General features: G+C 35.8%; 1 protein-coding gene across 6 annotated transcripts in view; it reads right to left on the bottom strand.

Moving 5' to 3' along the window:
- The window catches only part of VPS8 (VPS8 subunit of CORVET complex), a 257,836-nt gene that overhangs the window by 206,848 nt on the left and 26,401 nt on the right, over positions 1-24,587 (bottom strand). For 5 of the 6 annotated variants that reach the window (XM_038583601.1, XM_038583602.1, XM_038583606.1 and 2 more), the window contains 10 exons: positions 22,661-22,693; positions 21,655-21,709; positions 17,789-17,794; positions 13,347-13,471; positions 11,740-11,826; positions 9,380-9,447; positions 7,979-8,132; positions 7,818-7,877; positions 6,438-6,545; positions 2,642-2,722 (listed from right to left, as the gene is read on the bottom strand). In XM_038583601.1, the coding sequence (XP_038439529.1) occupies positions 2,642-2,722; positions 6,438-6,545; positions 7,818-7,877; positions 7,979-8,132; positions 9,380-9,447; positions 11,740-11,826; positions 13,347-13,471; positions 17,789-17,794; positions 21,655-21,709; positions 22,661-22,693 (777 nt within the window). The remainder of the gene's footprint in view (positions 1-2,641; positions 2,723-6,437; positions 6,546-7,817; positions 7,878-7,978; positions 8,133-9,379; positions 9,448-11,739; positions 11,827-13,346; positions 13,472-17,788; positions 17,795-21,654; positions 21,710-22,660; positions 22,694-24,587) is intronic. The other variant, XM_038583603.1, reaches the window with a different exon arrangement.

Below are 24,587 nucleotides of genomic sequence, written 5' to 3'. Positions count from 1 at the left end.
TTTAATAAGTTCTGTTATAATTTTAGAGGTAATAACTTAATATTAAAAATCTTCTGAGGGCAGCCCAGGTGGCTCAGCAGTTTAGCACCGACTTCAGCCTAGGGCATGATCCTGGAGACCCAGGATCGAGTCCCGCATCAGGCTCCCTGCATGGGGCTGGCTTCTCCCTCTGCCTATGTCCCTGCCTCTCTCTCTCTCTGTATCTCTCATGAATAAATAAATAAAATCTTTAAATAAATAAATAAAATAAAATCTACTAAATTAGAATTTTAAATTAGCAAGAGTAAAGTGTTTCTCCTGCACTTTCACTCTCTGGTGTTCACGTTGTTTTATTTATATAACCTATTCCATGTTATCACAGATTATTTGCATAATATCTTATCAAAAACAACCAAGTTAAAATGGATCAATTTTGACATAAACTGAAAATACACTCTATCAATGTATTGTGGTTACTATAAGGGAAGGATTTTGTTCTGTTTAATTTTTCCCCAAAAAAATTCTCTCTCAGAAAATAGAGAGAGGTACCTGGGTGGCTCAGTGGTTGAGCACCTGCCTTTGGCTCAAATTGTGATCCTGGAGTCCTAGGATCGAGTCCTCCATCAGGCTTCCCACAGGGAAGCCTGCTTCTCCTTCTACTTATGTCCCTGCCTTTCTCTCTCTCTCTCTCCCTCTGTGTCTCTCATGAATAAATAAATAAAATCTTTAAAAGAAGAAAAACAGTTTGATACTCAAATCATTTACAAAGAACTCTTACAAGGTGCTCTCCCCATTATTTTAAAAAACAAAGACACGTTATCAGCCTTATACAACTTTTGCCAGTACTAGTTTTATTTTTGTCTTTTAAAGATTTCATTTATTTATTCATGAGAGACAGAGAGAGAGAGAGGCAGAGACACAGGCAGAGGAAGAAGCAGGCCCCATGCAGGGAGCCTGACACAGGATTCGATCCCGGGTCTCCAGGATCACGCCCTGGGCTGAAGGTGGTGCTAAACCGCTGAGCCACCCAGGCTGCCGCTAGTACTAGTTTTAGATGCTTTCAAAGGTCACCTCATTAAAAAAGAGACAATGACAAAGAGTATTAGTAATTATTCCTAAGATTAGACCCTCACAACTGCAACTGCTGACATTGTTGTAAAGGAGTCTTTTAATGGTAATTTATAAAGCAATGCAGTTAGTGTCACATCACGGATAAGCCACAGGACAAATGAAAATACCTACTGCCCTACTGTAGGGAGAATGGCTACTTGTGGTTGAGGGAAAATTTTCCAGGGACAGAATAATATGCATATTTTAAAAGTGACGTATCTCAAACATCATGATGAATTCTAGGAAGCTGTGTTAGATAATTCAATAGAGGTTCTGGTGATGACAAAGACACTGATGTCTTACATTCACACAAGAGTTTGAACAAGATTATTTCATGAAATGTGTATAGAAAAAATATTTCTAAATCAATAGTCTAGAGGTAAGATTAAAAGGCAATGTGCAACTAAATTAATAAATTGTATATTATAAAGAAAAGACCCATTTCCTCTATATCCTAAAAAGTCACACATTGTTAAGTTAGGGGAAAAACTTTTTTTTTTTTTTTTTTTTTTTTGCCATTTTATTAGGAAAATGAGGCCGCGTCTCTTATTCAGGGTTGCCTATTTTCATGCATATACAGAATGTTTCACTGGATATTGATATGCCGAAAGCATTAATGAAACAAACCCAGAAATATTATAATTACACTATTTGCAAAGTTGACATACTATCTGAAAAAGAAAAAATAAAATTTGATACAAAAATACTTTTTTTTTAAAAAACCAAAAAGTTGCTCAAGACTGAGATGTATGATGGAGAGAAAATTGTGAAATTTTTTTTAAGATTTTATTTATTCATGAGACACACAGAGAGAGGCAGAAACATAAGCAGAGGGAGAAGCAGGCTCCATGCAGGGAGCCAGAAGTGGGACTTGATCCTGTAACTCCACGATCACGCCCTGAGCCAAAAACAGATGCTTAACTGCTGAGCCACCAAGGTGCCCCACTGTGAAGTTTTTAAACACGACAAAAGAATAGATTACATAAACCCTTGAACCAATTAGGACAATCTCAGAAGTATGAAACATGTTTCCAAAGAAAGCCAGACAACGATCCTCAAAGAAACCCACTCAAATTCTTCTGAAGTCCCCTTTGAAGTAATCAGGACATCAAAGAAAACTTTTTCTGACCCTGCCACTATTCAGCAGGACATAAGGCTGAAAGGCAATTAAAAGTAAGGTGGCATCAGGGCACCTGGTGGTTCAGTGGGTTAAACGTCTTGATTTCGGCTCAGGTCCTGATCTCAGAGTTGAGTCAGAGCCCTGTGCTGGGCTCTGTGCTGGGCATGGCACCTGCTCAAAATTCTCTCTCTCCCTCTGCTTCTCCCTCCCCTCTCTCCCTCTTTCCAAAAAAAAAAAAAAAAAAAAGTCATGTGTGTGGCATTACACCAAACTCAGACTCCATTCAATATAAGCAGAACTTGACTTCTACACAAATTTTACATAATCCCAAAAGTCATGGCTCATGGCAGAAATCCTGGTAGTGCTAGCATACCAGGGTCTCAAAACAACTACATGAGATAAATGGGGCAACTTAATCTGAATAATACTCACAGTAAAGTTGATGAGATCATAGTAGAGATGAAGGTGCTTTTGCTTAGTAACGTGTATTGCTCCAGACTCATCTCTCTTAACCTGATGGTGAAATAAAAACAATCTAAATACCAGCTATGTTTTAAGGGACTTTTGTAGACACTAATTCTACTCCACCTAGAAAATGAGTTCCATTCAGAGTATGGAGAAGCCCAAAATATTGGCAATTAAAGAAACTATTACACAAAAGAAAAAATCATCCACACCATGATTTATATCAAAATACAAGGCATATCTGCTCAGTAGTATAGTTGTCAGTCCTATAATGTGTGTTCACTCTACTATAATTCAGAACAAACTAACTCCATCCCATCAGTGACTATACTCAGCTAGAGTTAAAGCATAAAATGAGACTGACCACATGGTATGATAAAGTCATAAAGTCCATTAAAAAAAAAAAAAAAAAAGAGCTGTAGTGACAAGACTAAACTTTTCTGAAGTATACTGTTACAGCTCAAATAGCCCAAATGTCCCAAAAGAATGAGATGGACACTTGAGAAAGTCAATTTTATTTACATCTGTGTACATATACCCCCTCTAACCACCCTTGTAATTTGCTTTCCCTGCTTCTGCTCCAAGGTGACAGAGCACGGCAGAAGAAACATGGCACAATGTACACCTGACCCTTCTGAATAATGTTCTAGATAGCTTCCTTTCCTTTTAAGCCCCAATTCCTTTGTCTTCTACTCCCATCACTTATAGTGTTGACCTCACCAGATACATGAACAAACAACTGAGCCCTCCTACCGTGGGCCCTTCATGTACTCTGATCTTTGCTTCACTAAGTCACTTCCCCTGAAAGAAATTATATGCTAGTAGAAGGAACATGTGATCTAGAGGCATGCATTTAAGTTCCACTACTACAGCTGCATGACCAACGGCCAATCACTTATTCATTCTCTGTTTCCTCATTTGAAAATGAAAATGGACACCAAACTGTTCCCTAGCACATACTGAAAGTGTTTCACAAACAAACAAAATGCCAACATTACCTATTCTCTTAAGATTAGCTCAAGTCCTTACTAAAGATCACTTTACTTACATATATTCTAAATCCCACCCCCTCCACCATTGCTTAATAGTACCCCTCTCCCTTGCTGGCATATTCACTCACTCCTTTTTAAGGGTCCTTTTCCTTTTGCTTTCCAACATGTTTCTGACTTCTCCATCTTCAAATAAAATACAAAACCAAAAAGCTTTTTACAGATATTAAACCATTCTCTTTCATCTTGTAACCAAACACTATGAGTGTAAGTTTGTTCTTCTAAACACCCATTTCTTTAACAAGGCTCTATAACGTAGCTTCCACCTCCATTTCATTGATGATTCATCCCTCTGAAAAGTTTCTAATCAACAACTACTGGCATATTCAATGGTCTTATACTCAGTCATCTTCTCTCTTGATCTTAATTTAATAATGGTATAACCCTAGTACTGACATTGTCCTGAAGCCTCTCCTTTGTCTCCTATGTGAGGTCATTCTGTCCTACTTCCCCTCCTACCTCTATGTGCCTTTACTGGAACATTCTTTCTTGATTCCTCTTCTTTTTCCTCTTTCCTTGTGAGTGCCTGCCAAGGCTACGTATGCTCTGGCATTTGATTTTCACAGCTTCAACAACATTCTCTATCCTGAAATTCTCACTTGCACTCCAGACCTGGATTGCCATCTGCCCAGAAGACATTCCCTGAGAGAACACTTAAGAAGTCCACCTTTCCTTCTAACTCAACACCATTCAAATCCTCTGTAACTCAAGCCCTTCAAATAGTTCATGCTTCCAAAATGAGGTCAGAAACACAACTTCATTCATGTCCTTCAGTTCCCAGATCCAATAAAATGAGAAGCTTCGTCTTTCCTTCCAAGTATCATCCCTAACTTTCACTGTAACCAAGCATCCTTGTCTAAATACCTCATACCTTCTTTGGCACAAGGGCAAAAGCTTCCATTTCCCTATCACCTATAATACATTTTTTCTGCTACTCCTATACTGATCTTCCTAGCCACTTTAACCACATCTTTATCTCTTTACCTAAGAAATTGTGACAACTCTTCATTACCAATCTAGGCCAATTATATTCTATAATCTGGATCAGGGGTCAGCAAACTTTTTTGGTAAAAGGCCACACAAATATTTTAAGTTCTGTGGATCATACAGTCTGTCACAACTACTCAATTCTGCCACTATAATGTGAAAGCAGTCATAAATAATACATAATCAAATGGGCATGATGGTGTTCCAATAAAACAAGCAGCTGGCCAGATTTGGTCCACAAGCCACACTGTGTCACCCCTAATCTAAATCTACATCATAGGGATCCCTGGGTGGCGCAGTGGTTTAGCGCCTGCCTTTGGCCCAGGGCGCAATCCTGGAGACCCAGGATCGAATCCCACTTCGGGCTCCCGGTGCATGGAGCCTGCTTCTCCCTCTGCCTATGTCTCTGCCTCTCTCTCTGTCTCTATGTCTCTGTCTCTCTCTCTCTGTGACTATCATAAATAAATTTAAAAAAAAAATTAAAAAAAAATCTACATCATATATTCAACTTGATTTTCCACAGGTTTCTCACTCTCATTAATCCTATAAGCATTTATTAAGCATCTACTATATATAGGCACTGTCCTTGCGACTAGAATCTTTAGATTTATGGCACTTTCACTTTACTTAGACAAATAATTTAAAAAGTGCTGAATGTTACCAAAGGAGAAGAAATAAGGTCTTGTGGGTGTATGTAGCAGGAAACAATTCAGGAAGTCAGGGAAGGCAATGTTAATAATGAGTTAGGTAGGATAAAGTGGAAGAGGGCACAGAGCTTCCCTTACAGAGGTGAGAGCATATGCAAAGACCCCAAGGCTAGAGTCTAGTTAGGAAGCTATGCCAAAGCCGAGGTAGAAGAAATATCAGTGGTTAGGCTAGTGAGCAGCAATGGGGGGGTGACAAAAAGGGAGTAAATCCAGATGTTGGAGACAGGGTCAACAGGATGCAGTGAAGAAGCAGAAATGAGGGAGAAAGATAACTGAAAGGAAACACCTAGGTTTCTAGCTGGAGAAACTACGTGGACAGTGGTGTCCTTGCTTTACTGAGTTAGGAAACCCAAGAAGAGATTATGCACTGCACATTCTTACCCCTGTAACTTCATTTCATTTCCCTCAATATGCATATCCACCCCTCCTGCAGTATTTGCCATATATCCTTCACAGAGTTTTCCATGGCCTATCCAGTCCATACAAATCTTTCCATACTCTGAATTTTTATCAACTTTTAAAAGTTGAATAGTTGAATCCTTAAGCATAGTGTTCTCCCTAATGGTAATGAATATACTGGCTTTGTCTCTCAAACAGTATTTGAAGTGAAAGAAGAAATTTATCTTATACTTTCTTCAACTGTTTCTGTGTCCTTCAGTGTAGAGAGCACAGTGTGTGCTCAGTGAAACCTATTGTCTAATAAATACACTATATGTAATAGGTAAGCCATTAATAGACATATATACATTCTTATATTTATATATACACATAAACCATTAATTATTTGTTAGTCAAAGAGATGGAATGAAGAAATACACCATAGAGGGGCATGAAGCTAAAGTGATTATTGTCTTCCATGTTAATAAAACCTTAAATTAAAATTAAGTTACCACTCTCTTTCCAAAGAATTATGATAACATATTTGACACAATATTAAATCACTGGTGAATATCAAAAAACTATTATGGTATTATGATAAAGGACTTTATAACAGACATATAGCATCCTGTCAGGACTTACCAACAGAAAATGAACAACATCTCCTCTGCAGAAGGCAAGCATGGGATTCACATAATTATGCACTGCCACAAAGTGCCAGGCCAGCAATGGAACACTGGAAGGATCCATCTAAGGAGGAAAAGACCAAAACTTTTTAAAAAAAAAAAAGCATCACAGTTAACAGCAAGAAAAAGAGAAAACTAGTTAACACAGTATCTGACTAGTATTCCTTGATAAAACATCTCCCAATTTCTCATTAAAATCCCAGTGAAGCAGGCATTGACTGGAAAATGTCATGAGGGAACTTTCTGGGTTGATGCTGATGTTCTACATCTTGAGAGAGGCTTGGGCTATAAAAGTATATACATTTGTTAAAGTTTAGCAAATGTATGCCAAGAAGGGTGCACTTCACTGTAAGTAAATTTCACACCAAAGGAGAAACAAATATTGAACTCTAAACATAAAGCATGCTGAATATTTAGTCAAATGAGTACTGACTTCTCCAATTTACTTGGAAATACATTTAAAATAACATAATTTGATGGATGGAGAGACAGACATAATAAAAAAATTATAGTAAACTATTAATGATAGAATTATATAGTTTAGATATACACATAGATGTTCAATGTACAATTCTTTCTACTTCTCTATTTGGAAATGTTAATACTGGAAAAAAAAAAATACCAGTAAAGACATACAAAAAGATGCAAACCTATATACCACCCTGATAAACCTCAGCCAATGAAGCTAACCTAAGAAACACTAATGACAATCTAAGCTAGCTATACCACCTGAAATGGCAAATCTGTCCCCCCACCCCCCACACGAGGCCCAGAGATAATGTAGTACCAACAAACAGCAGAGTGGTCTCCCTCAGCATAGAGGCTATATTCTCAACTAGTCTTGGCTCTGTACCATCATTCTCCATCTCATCCCATCGATACCTCTCCTCACAATTACACTAGAAGATCACAGCTCTCTGAAAACAACCAACCAGGAAAGGAAAGGCAAACTGTGGTATGCATCATAGATTTTGGGAAGAATCATCCTCCAAAGTAAAATACTAAAGGCAGAAGCCAAAAGAAAGCCTAGGTAGTAGCAATTTATGCTAGATCTTATGGTGGGGTGTCCTCTATCAGTAGTTCAGTACCAAAGCAGCAGCTGTTTATAAGAGACTTTAAAACAAGGTAAAAAAGGACAGATCTTGTGATCTGTACTGCTCTAGTCACCAGTTTATACTGCTTTGGTTATATCAAGGTAAGTCCAGACAATGATCTTTGGAGCCCTGACTTCCGTTTTACCTCGTTTTCTGACAATCTCACAAAATTCACCACTTTCAAGTCATCTCCCTACTCCTGACATGGTCTTTTTGCCAATAAGAAGGAGAGGTTTACTTACCCGTCCATAGGGAAAAGTCATCCACACTTTCAAAGATGGTTTCAATCCAATGACCAGTATCTATGAGAAAAACATATTTTTAATGTTCACCCTATAATTTTCAAATTTTTGGTATTCAGAACCTCTAAAAGTTATGAGTTTCACCTTCTAAATATACCAACCTTTGTTAAGGACGCCATGGCCAATAAGGAAAACTGTGTGATGGGATGATCTTTTAACTCAGGCTTTGAATGGAGAGGCTCAATACAGCAAACTTCACCCTTGGAACCACTGAACAGACATCTAGATTCACATGTTCTCACTCCCATCACTCTCCTGCAAAGGTAACCAAAAAATTCAGAATTGATTTATTGATGATTCAAGGTACTACCATCACTAGAATGGACTACTGCAATAGCTTCCTAACTCCTCTTCTTGCCTCCAACAATCCAACTCCATAGGACATCAGCAGGCTTTTTGTAACATCCAGGTTAGATTTATCACTCTTCTCCTAAAAACACTTCAATGGTTTGCCACTGTACATAAATAAAATCCAAAATCTTTATCATGTTTTCAAAGGTCCTATATGATCTGGCTCCTGCCTTCACTCTTTTCCCATCCTACTACTGACAAAATCATTCTCCAGCCACGACTACCTTCTTTCCCTTTCACTACCAAGCCAAACTTGTGCCCGCTTCAAAACTCTTGTGCTTGAACATCCCTCTGCCTGGAACACTTCTAGATTTTTGCATTTGTTGACCAGATTATCATTTGGGTCTTTGCTCAAATGTTACCTTCCTGAATTATCCACAAGTTCATTCCAGCAAGCTGACCGGTCTTACTTTTTCCACAGTATTCACAACTATCTGAAGTTATTTCACTTATGTACTCATTTATTGTCATGTTCCTACCCCTACCCCAACTAGAATGTAAGTTCTATTAGAGTAGCAACTTTGTCTGGTTCACAGCTCCAAGTCTGGTGTCTAGAACAATGCCTAAGCATAGGAGATGTTAGGTAAACAGTAGCAGAATAAGTAAATAATACTTTGTAAGCAATTACTTTAGGCTTAGCTTTGTGAAAAAGTGAGAGAAACATAAGAAACATGGTCCTTACTTTGAAAACTTATGGAAACACAATATGAATTTTACATTTCACTTTTTAAATAACTGCTTTATAAATACTCTCCCATGTATCTAGACAGTCTTTACTCTTAAGGAGAAATAGGGCAATTCCAAGGCAATAAAAACCTTTCTACATCTGTCTGTTATGGTTATAATTAACTGGGTCTAAACCAAAATTAGTGACATACTCCAGAATTATGGTTAACAAGCCTGACAGCTCATGTGAATTTCCTGGGGAGCAGGAGTTCAGAATCCCAACTCAGGCCTACTGAGAGAATTCTGGGTGGCCAGGCCTGGACCTCCAAATGTTCTATAAGGCTCCCCAAGTCATGATAATATACATCCATAACCTATTTTTAATCACATGGGTTTTCCGGACCTCTTCATGTTCAACTTCAAGTCATTAAACCAGAACTAGTCTTTTCATTTCATTTGTCAACAAATGTGCTTTAGTCTCTTACTTAAATGTCAATTCAAAAACAGAGCCTCCGCTGTCATTGCAAATTGCAAGAGTTGGATCATCTGTAAACTAAACAGAGAAGAAATTTACTTTCTTATATATTTTTCAACAACCAGTCAAGTATTAAAAAGGGAAAAAAGTATAACACTTTAAAAATCTAAAAACAAACACATTTAGTAGCATTTGAAATCACCTAGATTTAGTTCATCATTCTAAATATACAAACTTATCCGTATTCAGAATAAAAATGGCTATCTTCAAAAACTGAGGCTTTAAAAAAGCAAACCCATCTTTCATCAGGATAAAAGAAAAATACAAACTGTGACTCATAAAAGCCCTAAAGTTCTCCACTTGGGTTCCTAACATTAACTTTTTCTAAGCTGCTATTAAACTGAATAGGGTATACTAGATACATCTGCAGTTGCCTAGTTTTCAAGAACAAAGACATAGTAAAAGATATTTGCTACCTTTAGAAAATAAACTTGAGTATGTTTTCTGAATAACAGAAGAATTCATCCACTATATTTAAAATAGTTTAACTTTCTATGGAACTATTCCAAATATGTACTGCCTCCTGATCTTCTTTGACAGAGTATACTTCAGTTATTATTACCTACCTGGAAAACTCAAAATAACAAATAATGTTCACAATGACAAATAGTCCTAAGGACTTATGGGGTATGGTAAATGTGAATGCTGTAGGATATAAAACTGAGTAACCTGAGTCACTTAGAGTGACCAATCTCCCCTAACCCCAAAGGCTGGTGAGCCATCCTAAATGGCATGTCTTTGTTCTCTTAGGGACAGTCAAGGTACAGGAAACTACTGTAAAACTGTTCTCCCCACACACAGGCATAACAAAGAAAACCCACAACTTTGCTCTCAAGGTCTCGCTGAGCAATTGCCAGAGTGGGAAGTATACATCTGGAATGTAGGAAAATCAACTGAACTTGCATTTTTATTTATCAATTTTCTACTTACCTGTTTTGTAATGTATTTAAATATGAATACAGTACTACATTTACAGTATTTTTTAAATAAATATACATATATGCATTAAGGATGTAAGCCCATTGCTAGGATATAGGGTTAAGTCTGGAGAACAGTGAGTAAGGGTACTAAAGAGCAAGTGGCCATTGTCAATCCAAGACTGGAAGAATTCAATCATATATATCACTTGCTACCTCTTACTCCAATGTCACAGCATCTGCATGCACCACCTTTATCACCAATCTCAAGCAACACAATGGCTACCACTTCTATGCTTTTAACCTCAGCTGCATTCTTCTCTTGCCTCTCTGCCTTTATCTCTTCTGTTCCATTTCTCTCAAGGATTTTGCTTTTTTTCTGTAAATGAATTGTCCTTTTACAAACACCATCAACAGCTACCATGCATAGTATAAAAATAAATGAGAAACAGATTCTGGTTTCAAAAACTTTCATTTATTAAAAGAGATGAGACATAAACACAAACAACTATAACATGCCATAGGAAAAGAGGTCAAGAAAACTGCCATATTGTTCAAAAAAGGGGAAATTCTACTTTTACTTGTCTTGGTTGTTTTCACTGTTACTAAATGCTTCAATGCTGCTTTGTCACAAAAAGATTTTATATAACTAACCTAGATGCAGACACAAACTCCAGATGCTTACAGACTTTAAAAAGCATATGTATGGAATAAGAGAGGTCTGCACAGCTAAGCAACCAAATGTGTACATGATTAAAATCTAGAAGATCTGATTTTAGACTTCCCTAGTTACAGTCCTTTACCTTTTATGCTTCTGAACATGGGCTTGACAGCATACAAAAACCAAAGTTCACATTGTATTTATAAATGAAATCTGTTACTTAAGTTGGTTTATTTTTTTCAGACCTATAGGGAGAAAGCCAAGACTCAAATCTTAATGCTTGTCCCTTAGAGGCCTGAAGGAAAATAAACCAACAGATCTGTTTCTAAACATAATGCAAACCTTGGTTCTTTCACAGCTGGTGCCTTGAACCCCAGGTAACTCCCAACAAAGTGTGACAAAGCAACATTGGTGGACTAAAGGAAAGGTAAAACCACCTTTTTAAATCTCCACATGAGTTTTCAGCAGGGTACTGCCTGTCTGCTGCCAACCTCTGGTCTAGGATCACATCAGTTTACTCTTTCTGCTGCTCTATCTATTAGAGGTCAATCCAGCATGCAGCTGAATGTTTCCAGACTAGCCCAGCTCCAATTCTAGCCTAGGAGAGCATCCTATTGGGATAGTCAAAGAAAACTTCATTTTCCAGGATTCTTTTTATAAAGATATATGCTTAAAAGTGCATACATGAACATAAAAATAAAAATTAACAGAAAAAGAAAACAAAGATATTACCTTAATATGCAGTATAGCTGTTCCTGGAGGATGAGCATCTGTTATTGATCTTAGAAGTTTTCCACTGGCCAAATCCCACATCGTGATCTATAAGACAACTAAATGCTTCAAAATCCAATTTATTGCTCTTTTTTGGACTTAGGTATCCTGCTTGTGGCTGAAATAATCCATCCCTACTCCATAAACATTGCAGGCAAAGAACTATGAAGTTGAAATGTAAATGAAGGTTGCAGATCCATTAAAGCACAGGGCCTTTATTCCATCTTCATCATCCCTTCATCCTGCCAACCTACTTTTTCCTTCAGATTTTAAACTTTGTTCTTATACTGAGAAGTAAAAAATTTCTTCAATGAGTCAATCTCTTTAGCACTGGTAAAAATTATAGGAGAGGCTCACTGCCAAACAAACTAGTGATGTGTAAGTCAAAAGATGAGAAAAGCCAAAACTTATTGCCAGTTTCAGAAGTAAAAAGCAATTCTAAGAGTTATCCAGAAACACAGTAATGAGAATATAGAAAGCAGAATATAGTGTATTTAAAAAGCAGCAATAATTATCTATGCTACTATAAGGAAGTAAATTTTGACATAACAGCCTAGTTGGTTTGTAAAAGCTACTTACTTATATAGACACACAAATTAAGATATTGAAAATCACAGACTTTGGCTCAGTTGATAACAATTAATAAAAGCTGAACAAAAGTCAGACCGAGTAACATCAGGTCAGCTCTACAGACATGTCACTTTAAAATTTTTGGTCCCTGACATACTGATCTAGAAATACTGGTTTGTTTGCTTTTTTATTTGACCAAACTGGGTAAATGTAACGCAAGTGTATTTTCACATCCAGACACTCATGTACGGAATTCAATGCAATGAATTCCCAAATATCAACCAACGGACCATAATCACCGTATCTGCATTTTTGCATAACAATTGCTTTGTATGTAACTTAGTGCCATCATCTGTCCTACCCACGCTTTTCTCCTAGCTCCAGGGTTATCACACTTAACTTTTTTTCCTCTAAATTTCATTTATTTTTAAAGATTGTATTTATTTATTCATGAGAGACACAGAGAGAGAGGCAGAGACACAGGCAGAGGGAGAAGCAGGCTCTATGCAGGAAGCCCGATGTGGGACTCAATCCCAGGAGTCCAGGATCACGCCGATTAGCAGGCACTAAATTGCTGAGCCACCCAGGGGCCCCTATAATCCAGCATTCTTTATCCATTCATCAGTCAATAGACATTTGGGCTCTTCCCACAGTTTGGCTATTGTTCATAGTGCTGCTATAAACATTGGGGTGCATATACCCCTTGAAATCTGAGTTTTGTATCCTTTGGGTAAATACCTAGTATTACATTGCTGGATGGTAGCATTGTTCTATTTTTAACTTTTTGAGGACCCTCCATACTGTTTTCCAGAGTAGCTGAACAAGTTTGCATTCCCACCAACACGTAAGAGGGTTCCCCTTTCTCTGCGTCCTTGTCAACATCTATTGTTCCCTGTTGTTGATTTTAACCATTCTGACAGGTGTGAGGTATAGAGATACTAGTTTCTTTTAAATTGATTTTAACATTGTTGTATGAATAAAATAAAGTTCACATTTACCTGTCCTTTTGCAAAGCCACAGAGAAGTCTTGAGCAGTCATTGTTGATACTGAGGGCAGAGATGGCTCCATACTGACCTCCAACACTAGTGCTACCCAGACAGAGTCGCAAAGCTTGATTCTGATCTAAAGAAAGCAATTTGCAAAATCAGGTAAAAGAAATGAAAGGAATGAAAAAATATGTATATACTATCAGCTTTTCAAAGACTTGGGAGGTAGCAACAATCAAAAGAATCAAATGATGAAGTTACATTCATTTTAATGTATTTATTGAGCATGTACTAGATGCTGGGCATTGAATTAGATAGTAAGAATGAAGAAAAAAAACCCAAGATCTACAAGTAAGCAGATAGAACCTAACCAAAAAAAAAAAAAAAAATCCAGAAGTAATCTTTATCTCTTTGAACAAACCAACTATCTTTCGCCTGTCTCATTCTAAAATTGTATTTCTTGCTTTTTCAGGATGTAAAGTTACAGGGAATGCCATCTTTTAAAGTAGCTTTACAATTTCAAAAATCAAAATTTATTAATTCAGAATTTGGCTGAATTTACATTTATATTATCCACAAAGAAAAGGTCTCCTAGGCAAATTAACAGTGCAAACAAAATTACAGAATATTTAAACTACTTAAGAAAATTATTTCCAAGCATCAACATTTGATATGCTAAAAGCAAATAATTCAAATCTCTACTAGATTGTTATTTAACGGTAACGATCTTGCCTTAATCAGTTCTGATTTTCTCCAGGAGGCAAATATTTATTAAAATATATTATTTAAAAAAATAAATAAATAAATAAAATAAAATAAAATGTATTATTTAATAATTAAAAGAAACTCTTCCAAGGCTTCTCCTAGGCAATGCTTATTTTGTGTAGAGTTCATTACTATACCCACTTGAAAACGATGAGATAAAAAATTCAAGTATAAGGCATGCCTACAAAATGTAATTGCTTGGGGAGGAAAAAAACTTGCATTATTTGCACAATCTGGAGTTCTCTGAACTCACCCAGCAATTGTTTATGCCTCCTTTAACTACTTACATGCTATTCTTTGGAGGCAAGTATATCTTACTTCCACTACTAGACTATGTCCTTTCTAAGGGCTAAAATTATAAGTGAACTAACATTCCCAGAATACCTAGCCTGGTGCCCTACACTCAGGAGGCATCTGACAATCATCTGAATAGCTTCCACATTTGCAAATCTTCCTTCTATAAGGGTAAATCTAGTTATTAGAAAGAACCTAAAGACATTCATTCTCAGATATAGCGAATAATACTATATAGACCTTTTGCCCATCCAAAGTGAATACTGTAAGAACATTTTTCTGTGTTCATAAACTGGCTCAAATAACGATCCCCACGTCCCAAAGGAGTTCTGACACAATTAATGGATGCACTGGATCTGGCACGCAGAAAATACTCAATATTTTCTGAAATCATTTTATCTTTTAGCCTTTAAGATGAATATTCAAAAAGGAATAAAATTCATAAATATACAAGGCCAAATGTATTTAAAATGCCATCATCTTTGTTCACATCTAGAATGATTACAATTACGGATTTTTTTCCCCCACTTTTTCCTTCCTTACATACTTTTCCTTCCTCTCTCAATTTAATCCAAATTATTAATATTTCCTTTTTTCTATTTTCCCAACTTTGAATACAACACCTCATTTTATGTTGCTTTACTGAAATTGCCTGCCTAAAATAGTGTTTTCCATGATCCTTATCTTGTCAGGGATGCCTTATATCTTAATTTGCAAACTGTCAAGATAGTATCATTAGGCAACAGCAATATATATATATGTATATATGTATATATGTAAAATACACACTATACACACACACAAACACACCACTACTTTAGGTCATGTGTAGAGGCAACAGATGGAATGAAAGTAAGAGGCCACAGACAGAAATTCCATATCAGCCTTACAAAGAGCCCCATGAGTCTGGGCTGCCTGCCTTCCAAGCACAGAGTAGTGTCTGAATAGCATCCAACTAGGATCTTTTGTAATCTGTGCTTTGAGATACAGACTGTACACAGTTCTGATCCACCAATACTTAAAGACACTCACTACTGCTTTCAGATTTAACAAAGTTCACACTGTAGACTATTTTAAGTATTTTTATAACTCAAGGAGGATAAGAATAGGAAAATGAGGGAATATGATAAAATAAAGGGTACCATCAAGGGAAGAAATAAAGAAAAGAAAGGAAGAAAAACTTCAGGATTAAAAATCCAAATAGGACTCTGCTTTCCTATGGGTCCTATATACTAAAAACTAGCTGCAACAGGGGACCAAATTATCAAGCTCAGTCATTCCTGAAATATATATGAAACTTACATCCCACAAGACTGTGTTAATGAAAACATTCTCAAGTTTTTCTCTTGATTTTTACAATATATCCATTATCTTTATAATGTCTCTTTATACGGTTAAGCATGGTCGTGAGATGACGGACAGTGTATAAAATATACTCTGGTTTTAGCTCCACAAAGTTATTTATCAATTCTTATTAACATACTGCTATCTATCATACAATTTAGACTAAACTCATAAAAGGCAGAATTTCTGTATAAAGAAGAAACCAGAATCTTATGGGAGAGGTTTCTTCTGCTGGAGTAACTAAACATTCTGTATCCCAGATTATTCTGGACACTTCTGGAAAAAGGTATTTGGTATAAACAAACACAAAACCTCTTCCAAACACTTGAATTCTAAAGTTATATAGAAAGAACAGGAGGACCTAGACAGAAGCAAGAGAGGTTAAACATCAGAACTTTCCATATTGCACTCCTCCAAGGGGGCTCTTGGTTGCCTTAATTTTTAAGGAAAAATTCCATTTTTCCCCACTCTCGAAGTCTGCTTTTATCTATTGCTGGGAGAAACCATTAAATTAGCAGTACATCTAATTTCATTTACAGAGTCCACACAAAATCACATTTGGTTGGCATTGTCAACTTAGTTTTTAAAAAAATTGGAGTGGGTCCTTATAAAGCAAATAACTCTAGGCAAGAAATATGAAATGAGACTATCGTTTTTCCTATAAACTTCACAGAGTTGGCACAGAACTTAAATAAGAAAATGCCTATGAAAAATGTGAAAACTATCAAATGTTACAAATGCAAGGAATTATTATTAATGATAATAAATAGCTTACCAATTAAGACAACTTGAAGCCTAGTTATCACAAACACTGCAATGAATTATACCTATTTCTTTTATTAGTCTATCTTTCAAAGTATACTTTGCTTAGGGCAGATCTCCTCAGCATATTCTGGGCTTAAGAGTAATGTGCTAAATAGCAAAGAAAAGCCACAAGTAATGTATAAAGTCTGTAATAGCCATAAAATCTAAATCTGAACATACTTCAAGAGAATTTCTGCTCTTTCCATATACCAAAATTGACCCAATCCTCTATTTCTTCATCTTTAATTTGTTTTAACAAGTTCCCAAAGAGCTTCAAAGAAGGAAATAACTAGATCCTAGAAGAAATCAAATTTAATCGTGTATATAGAGCTCTCTTATTGCCAGCATTCATCATTTTTCAATACTACTCTTTTCTTACTCTTTGTAAATATTAAAATATTCTTTGAAAAAAAATATTCTGAGAGACCAAAAGAAGAGGTATTAGAAAAAAAATTTCATTAATGATCATAAAAACAGTAGAAGCACTTTACCTGACCTCCACCTAACAGACACAAAGAATTAAATCCTCATCCCCTCACTGACAGAAGCCCAGGACACAGTGAATTCCCATTGCTAACTGGCTATTATCTTATAATTAGTTAGCTGCCTGTGTTCATTTCGAAACCTGCTCATGCCACCATAATGTTACTGGACTTTAAAAACTTAACCAATAGGTAAACTGATAAAACAGAGTGAAAAAGAAAGAACTATTGTTTCCATGAAAACTAAATGAATGTTAATGAAAAAGCTGATAAAGGTGTTTCTTGAAAACCTGTCATGAAATAAGATGTGGACAAGATAACTGTCAAAGATTGAAGAGTTGTTTTGTAAAAATCTACAATTTTGTACACCTCAATTGATTCATAGGTGCCTAGGCTTCTACTACCTCTTTTTCTTTTAATTAAAAGTGCAAATTTTATGTAACTCATTGTTGATGCAGTTTATTACAAAAGAAAAGAGCTTCTGACCTCCAACTGGCAGATAACAAACTCAAAGAAAAGGCTTGGCACTGTATCATAGTATTAAGGAGAAAATGAATATTTGTATATTTTCAGTCAAAATAAAACACTGAAAGTATGCATAGACATAATTTTTAATAATTCCCTGCTTTAACCAGTTTCAATTAGCTGGTTTTTTTTCAGTAAGCATTTCATAAGAAGGCATCAACTGTAACTGACAGTTTCTCTTTCAACACTAAAAAGGTCAAAAGAAAAGCAGTCACTCATGCAAACCAAAATTACTATACCTTTTCCTTTGAATCCATGGAGAAAGATCAAAAGAAAGAGAAAAGCAAGAAATCAGTTCAAAAGTTCAGAGAAAAGACAGGTAAAATTTCAAAAGTCTAAGTGACAACCTTTAGTTATCTCTGGGAATGATACTAAATGTGATTAACAAATTTATGATTACATTCAGGTATTGATTATGAGAAAGAGAAAATGCGTAATATCCAAATCATAGCACAGTAAGTAAATCCAAGTCCAGGAAGTTTGATAGAAATACAACAGCTTCAAAAAGATAATCTATTAAAGTATACTAGCAACCTCCAAAAATAGGAAACTAAGGGCGTTGGAATAGAGACGCATCTTTACAACTATTTGAATTTTTGAGATCCTGTATATAGGAAAGAACCAAGATATATAATAAATATCACATACCTATAGTCCATTAAAAGAGGCAACATACATCACCTTTAAGAAGTTTACATTGATCACTATTTGAATGACCCAGGCCCCTATTCCAATAAAGAATCTAATGTCACTTAAAACAAGTATAACTCTTCCTGCTACTCTTTTCCTATGATCAACAAAGATATTTAAATGAGATCAGATTTAACCCAGACTTCTAGACACTTCACAGTATCATTACTCTGCTATTTATTACTGCCATTCAAGCAAATTTTAATCCATTTGTTAAAACTCACTGTCCAAATAACCAGATTTCCACAAAAATATTGAGTAAAAGTTACTAATTGCATGATTAAAAACTCAAAGCATAACCAGGATATTATTATTTTTTTTCTCAAAATGTTCACTTTGGCATATTTCCTTTTCCATGAGATTGTAGAGAAAGGTTACCATTTAATCATATCTACAACAAAACAGTTGATATCTAAAAAAATTAAGAAGCAGGCCCAAGGAAATTAAGAAGACAGTAGCAAGACAATGTACTCTTCTCAATTGTTTTTTGTTTGTTTGTTTGCTTGCTTATTTTTTTATTCATGAGAAACACAGAGGGAGAGAGAGAGAGAGAGAGGCAGAGACACAGGCAGAGGGAGAAGCAGGCTCCATGCAGGGAGCCTGACATGGGACTCGATCCCGGGTCTCCAGGATCAGGCCCTGGGCTGAAGGCGGCATTAAACCACTGAGCCACTGGGGCTGCCCTCAATTGGTTTTATTTTAAATAATTCATTTAATTTGTGGCAGTGGGTTTGATTATAAACAGACATGTATCCCTATAACCTTGTGGTAAGGAAGGGATGTTAAAGAGGATGGAGCTGAGGAAAAGTGAACACTGGCAACTGGGAACAACAACAACAAAATCAACATGCATTCTGCTGACAGATAAACATATACATTATACTTGACTCTGGCTCATCTTAGTTCTTCTATTCTTCATCCATCTTGGAATCTGCCTCCTTTTCTCTCAGGAGAGAATTATTGAGAATGGTGAAAATGCACTGATCTAGGATTCAGTGTTTCTTGATTCTGAACTTGGCTCTGTCTCTCTTAATCTCTCTGGTTCTCAACCACTTCATATATAAAATAAGAAGACTAAACTATAAGTCCTTTTAGGATCCTTTCCCTAAATCCTTTCACTCTAACACCAATTATGCCTGCATAGGAAAATAAGCATTCTTGGGGCACCTGGGTGCTCAGTCGGTTAAGCGTCTGCCTTTGGCTCAGGTCACGATCCCAGAGGCCTGGGATCAAGCCCTGTATCAGGCTCCCTGATTGGCAGAGAGTCTGCTTTTCCCTTTCTCTCTCCCTCTGCCTCTTCCCCTGCTCATGCTTGCTCTCTCAAATAAATAAAATCTTAAAAAAAAAAAAAAAAAAAAAAGAATTATTCTTACACCTGATAGGAGAGCAGGCTGGTAAAACTTTCTAAAAGCAATTAAGTTATGTCAATAAGTGTTTAAAATATTCCTAAATTAATTAGGTTATGAAACCTGGAAAAACATGTAAATAAAATGTTCATACCTGGACTTTAAGCAATTCCACCTTTAAGAATTTGTTCTATGGAAGTAATCATGTGCACAAAAATGCATTTACAAAAGATGTTCATTGCTATACTGTTTGTTTAGAAACAACCTAAATGTCTTAGTATAGGAAATGGTTAAGTAAATTATGATGAATTCATTTAAAGGAATACTATGTAGCCATGAAAAAGGATGTTATAGATGAATATATAACTGCATGCAAAGATGTTGATTATGATGAAAAAGCAGATTACAAATTAACATGATTCCACCCATGATTCCATGGGTGTGTGCATACACACATGTACAAAAAAAGATTAGAGGGCCATACAGAAATGTTAGGGATTATTCCTGAGTGGTAGAGTTTGTTATTTTGTATCTTCAACCCATTGTTCATCTAAACTTCCTACTATGAACACATATCAATTAGGAAATAAGGAAAAAATTATTATTCAAAGAATCAATTCTAAAGTTCTCTGAAGAGAATTATTTTTGTGTTCCTTCATTCCACCTTCAAACAAAACTCTATTACTTAAATCAATCACCTCTGAAAAGAATAGGTGTTAAAATCACATGATAATTAGGATTTTTAGGATATTTATAAATAGGAATTCAAACCATTCAAACACAGGGGAAAACAACCACTCATATGATAAATAATGATGCAAGGCTAACACAGATCAAATTGTAGTACTGTTATTAAAGTATTCCCAGGTAATCATTATACAATATCCTGTAGATTCCTTACTAAAATACAAGTGTTACTGGGAATCCCATTTAAGAGAGATGCAGAAGACTGAAGATGCAGAAGAGAACATTAAAAATGATAGAAAAGGGCAGCCCAGGTGGCTCAGCGATTTAGTGCTGCCTTCAGCCCAGGGCCTGATCCTGGAGACCCAGGATCAAGTCCCACGACAGGCTCCCTGCATGGAGCCTGCTTCTCCCTCTGCCTGTGTCTCTGCCTCTCTCTCTGTGTGTCTCTCATAAATAAATAAAATCTTTTTTAAAATAGAAAAATATTATCTCATAGTTTTTATTTTATTTCATAGTTTTTAAATAAAATTTTAAAAACCCAGAAGATGTTCTGCTGATAGTACTGAATTCAAAAGCAAAGCAAAGAGTAATAAAACTAGGGTTATTTAGTCTCATGCAGGGAATAAAGAAAACACTGAAGACTATCTCTACTATATAAATAAACGTGGGATCCCTGGGTGGCGCAGCGGTTTGGCGCCTGCCTTTGGCCCAGGGCGCGATCCTGGAGACCCGGGATCGAATCCCACGTCGGGCTCCCGGTGCATGGAGCCTGCTTCTCCCTCTGCCTATGTCTCTGCCTCTCTCTCTCTCTCTCTCTGTGACTATCATAAATAAATAAAAAATAAAAAAATATATATATAAATAAATAAATAAATAAATAAATAAATAAACGTTAAGTTCTCAACTAACAAAAGAATGTGATTATAAGTGAGAAATTTTTCAGATTAGAGATTTACAATGTAAATGATAAAGAAGTTATTGCAGTTTGAGCTAAGAAAAATTACTGAAAAAGCCTGTGAATCTCTTTTCCTGAAAATATTTTAGAATACTTGCTAGGATAGGATTTAGAATAAAAAATCACCACTACCACAAACTGAGGCAGACAAGAGAACAACCCAAGGTCCCTTTCAACTTTATATTCTCTCTGTCTAGGTCTGTAGAGTCAAAATTTAAAAGATATAACTTATACATTCATAAAGAAGAAAATAAACTTGTAATGAGCTACAAAATAAGCTTGGGTCAAGTAATTTTAACAGTAGAACTAGATTTTTCTGTTTTTTTTTTTTTTCACAAGAAAATTAAGTTTACAATTCAACTATTAAAAGATATAAAGGTCAAAAGGATACTTAATATCTACAGTAAGGAAAGTACTTAAAATTTACCAAATATTAAAGCCAATCCATGAGATGTACCCACAGCTATCAGACTGGACACTGCCTGAGAACAAAAGGGAAGATTACATTTTGAGATAGTATGTCAAGAATCTTGAAACAATCCGAGTTGAATTTGTTAGTCTTCTCTCCTCTAGGCACCAGATGACATACCAACTATTATAAATAAGGAGAATTTCAACTAGGAGGTAAGACGGGAAATGAAACTCAGGACATTTTATTTCTGGGAATCCCTCTAAATTTACTCCAAGGGTAACAATATCAAAATATCATATGTTCAACATTATAGGCAAAAACACACCACTTAGCTTCCTCTAAAGCAATTTAAAAAAAATTTTTTTTTCAGGGATCCAGACAAAGTAAAAGGCACTTATGCTACCCAACCAAGAGCCAGCTATGAGGTGTGGGTAAGGGGTGAGAAAGCCTTCAGTTTATTCACAGGAGCCAAAAGGCACCAGAAATATTCAAAATTCAGCCCACTTCCTCACCAATTGACTAACTAATAAGAAAGCTACAGAAGGCAGCTGGAAGTATTCAAGAAAAGAGGGCACTAGTGTGCTTTCAAATATCCCCCAGTTCTCTATAATCGCGCCACAGATTTACTATTTGGCAGGCTTGGCAAGGGAGTTCAGAACTATTAAATGTACTATTTACCACAAAGTGATTTCACCAAATGCTGTTTTCCACTCCCTTATAACCAAAGGGAGGCCAAATCACAGAAGGAGCAAATTTACTTGGGCACATATAAATAAACCTGGAAAAGGCTAATCATTATTCCATTATATGCTTCTCAAACAAAAGCCTGAAGAATAACAACACACCAGAAAGAAAGAGAACATTCAATATGGAAAATTTTTAAACCTGATTACTGGCAGTAAATGACTTATGAATTTATTATCATAATAATTTATGCAATAACTTTGAACATTAGAAGAATATATCTAAGAAAATCCAATCAAAGAGAAAGCTTACCTTTAAAGGATTAAAGTATACTTACAATTGCTGTAGGCAAGCCAGCATCCACTTTGTCCTAAGTGAAATTAAAAGAGCATTTGAAATGATATTCTCATTTTTAAACAGAAAATGATATAAGCCCCTCTCTTTGCATATACTTTGATCCAAATCAATTCAGACAAGAGGTGGAACCTTCATTTTTGCCCCCAACTAAGAGAAACCACAAAAGTTGCACATAACAACAAAATATAAAGAGCATAAGAGTGGGTCATTTTATTTTACTAACAAATGCTTTAGGAAAGGTACTAATTATAAATGAAAACACAAAGGAAAAGAGGGAAGAAGTCCCACTTTCAATAATGTGAATAAACTCTGTTACGATAGCAGTACATAAAGATTTTTAAAAAGGGAAACATGGTAAAGATATTTTTCCTCTAAGCTTCCTATCAAGCAGATTATACAATAATCCCTCAATAAAACCCAAGCAGGGTGTATTCAGTCGGTCCTCAAGCACAAGAAAATAAAAAATTAAGTCCACAGAGTAACTGTATGACCTCGGGAAAGTCACCTAACTCTCTGGGTATTAGTCTCCTCATCTATTAAAGGAAACAGCAACTACCTCAATGAATTGTTTTAAGGATCAAATTAAATGTAAAGTATCATATAATTGTAAAGGTACCTATTTGATGTTTCTATAGCTTTAAATAAGGGCTTACAACAATTAGCACTGTAGCAGCAATAAGCTTTCATATACATATATTACACTATTGGATTCTCAAACTGCAAGAGACAGATAAAACATGTATTATTCTGATTTTCCAGATTAAGAAAATAAGTTTTAAAGAGCTTAACTGACTTGCCCAAGATTATTCAAGTAGTAGTCAAACTATGTCTCAAACTCAGAGCTTCAGTTCCTAGGCCAGCCTCTTTGATATCATTTCTACATTTCTGTCTGTCCCTGTCAATGTGGTGAATTAATTGTTAGAATCTCTAGGAAGACAGAATCTGTTTTATACAACTTTACAGAGCTTCCTGGGAACTAATTAAAAAACTTATTCCAGAGCATGGGAATATAAGGAAGAACAATCACAAAGCTGCTATGTTCAATGTTCTAGATAGTAAGATATCCCCAACCTTGTTTGGATATGTGTGTGTAAAGTATGCAACATGCTTGACAATTAAGATGCATGCAAATAAACATCTGATAAATGATTGCTTTGTGTCCAGATAGAGAAAAAGAATGAGAGAGCAATGAAGAACATAAAGTATAGTTCAAATGGAACCTGAATAATGAAATCAGAAGTCAGCTTACTTTAAAACTAAGAAAACAAACAAGCAAAAATAAAAATAGAAATAAATAAAAGCAAAAAAAAACAAAAACAAAAACAAACAGATGTGGAAAGCACTTTAGAGATTACAGAATCTTAGTACTGGTGTTGCAACATCATAGAGCAGTGATTCTCAAAAGCCAGGCTACGTTAAAATAATCTGAGATACCTATTAAAATGCAGATCCCTGGGACGCCCGGATGGCTCAGTGGTTAGACATCTGCCTTTGGCTCAGGGCGTGATCCTGGGATCCGGGATCAAGTCCTGCATCAGGTGTCCTGCATGGAGTCTGCTTCTCCCTCTATGTGTCTGTCTCTCTCTCCCTCATGAGTAAATAAATAAATCTTTAAAACTAAATAAATAAATAAATAAATAAAATACAGATCCCCATGCTACCCTACTAAAGATGCCAATTCAGTATGTCTGGGGTGGTGCCCAGGAATTTGCACTTTAATCAGCATGTCAGGAGATTCTTACACATTGGACACATTTCAGAAAAAAACTGCTAAAGTGTCTCTACTATCTTAGATGATCATAAAAGTAATAAATACTTTTTAAAATTAATTTTAAGTAATTTAAAATATAGTCATCTATCACAGTACTTTCATTTGCCATTGAGTTGTGAATGAAGTTCACAACCCC

The sequence above is a fragment of the Canis lupus genome, chromosome 34, assembly GCF_011100685.1.
Source record: "Canis lupus familiaris isolate Mischka breed German Shepherd chromosome 34, alternate assembly UU_Cfam_GSD_1.0, whole genome shotgun sequence".
In the NCBI taxonomy this organism is placed as follows: domain Eukaryota; kingdom Metazoa; phylum Chordata; class Mammalia; order Carnivora; family Canidae; genus Canis; species Canis lupus.
Note: the sequence above shows the minus strand (reverse complement) of the source record. Positions and strands in the feature narration are given on the sequence as shown.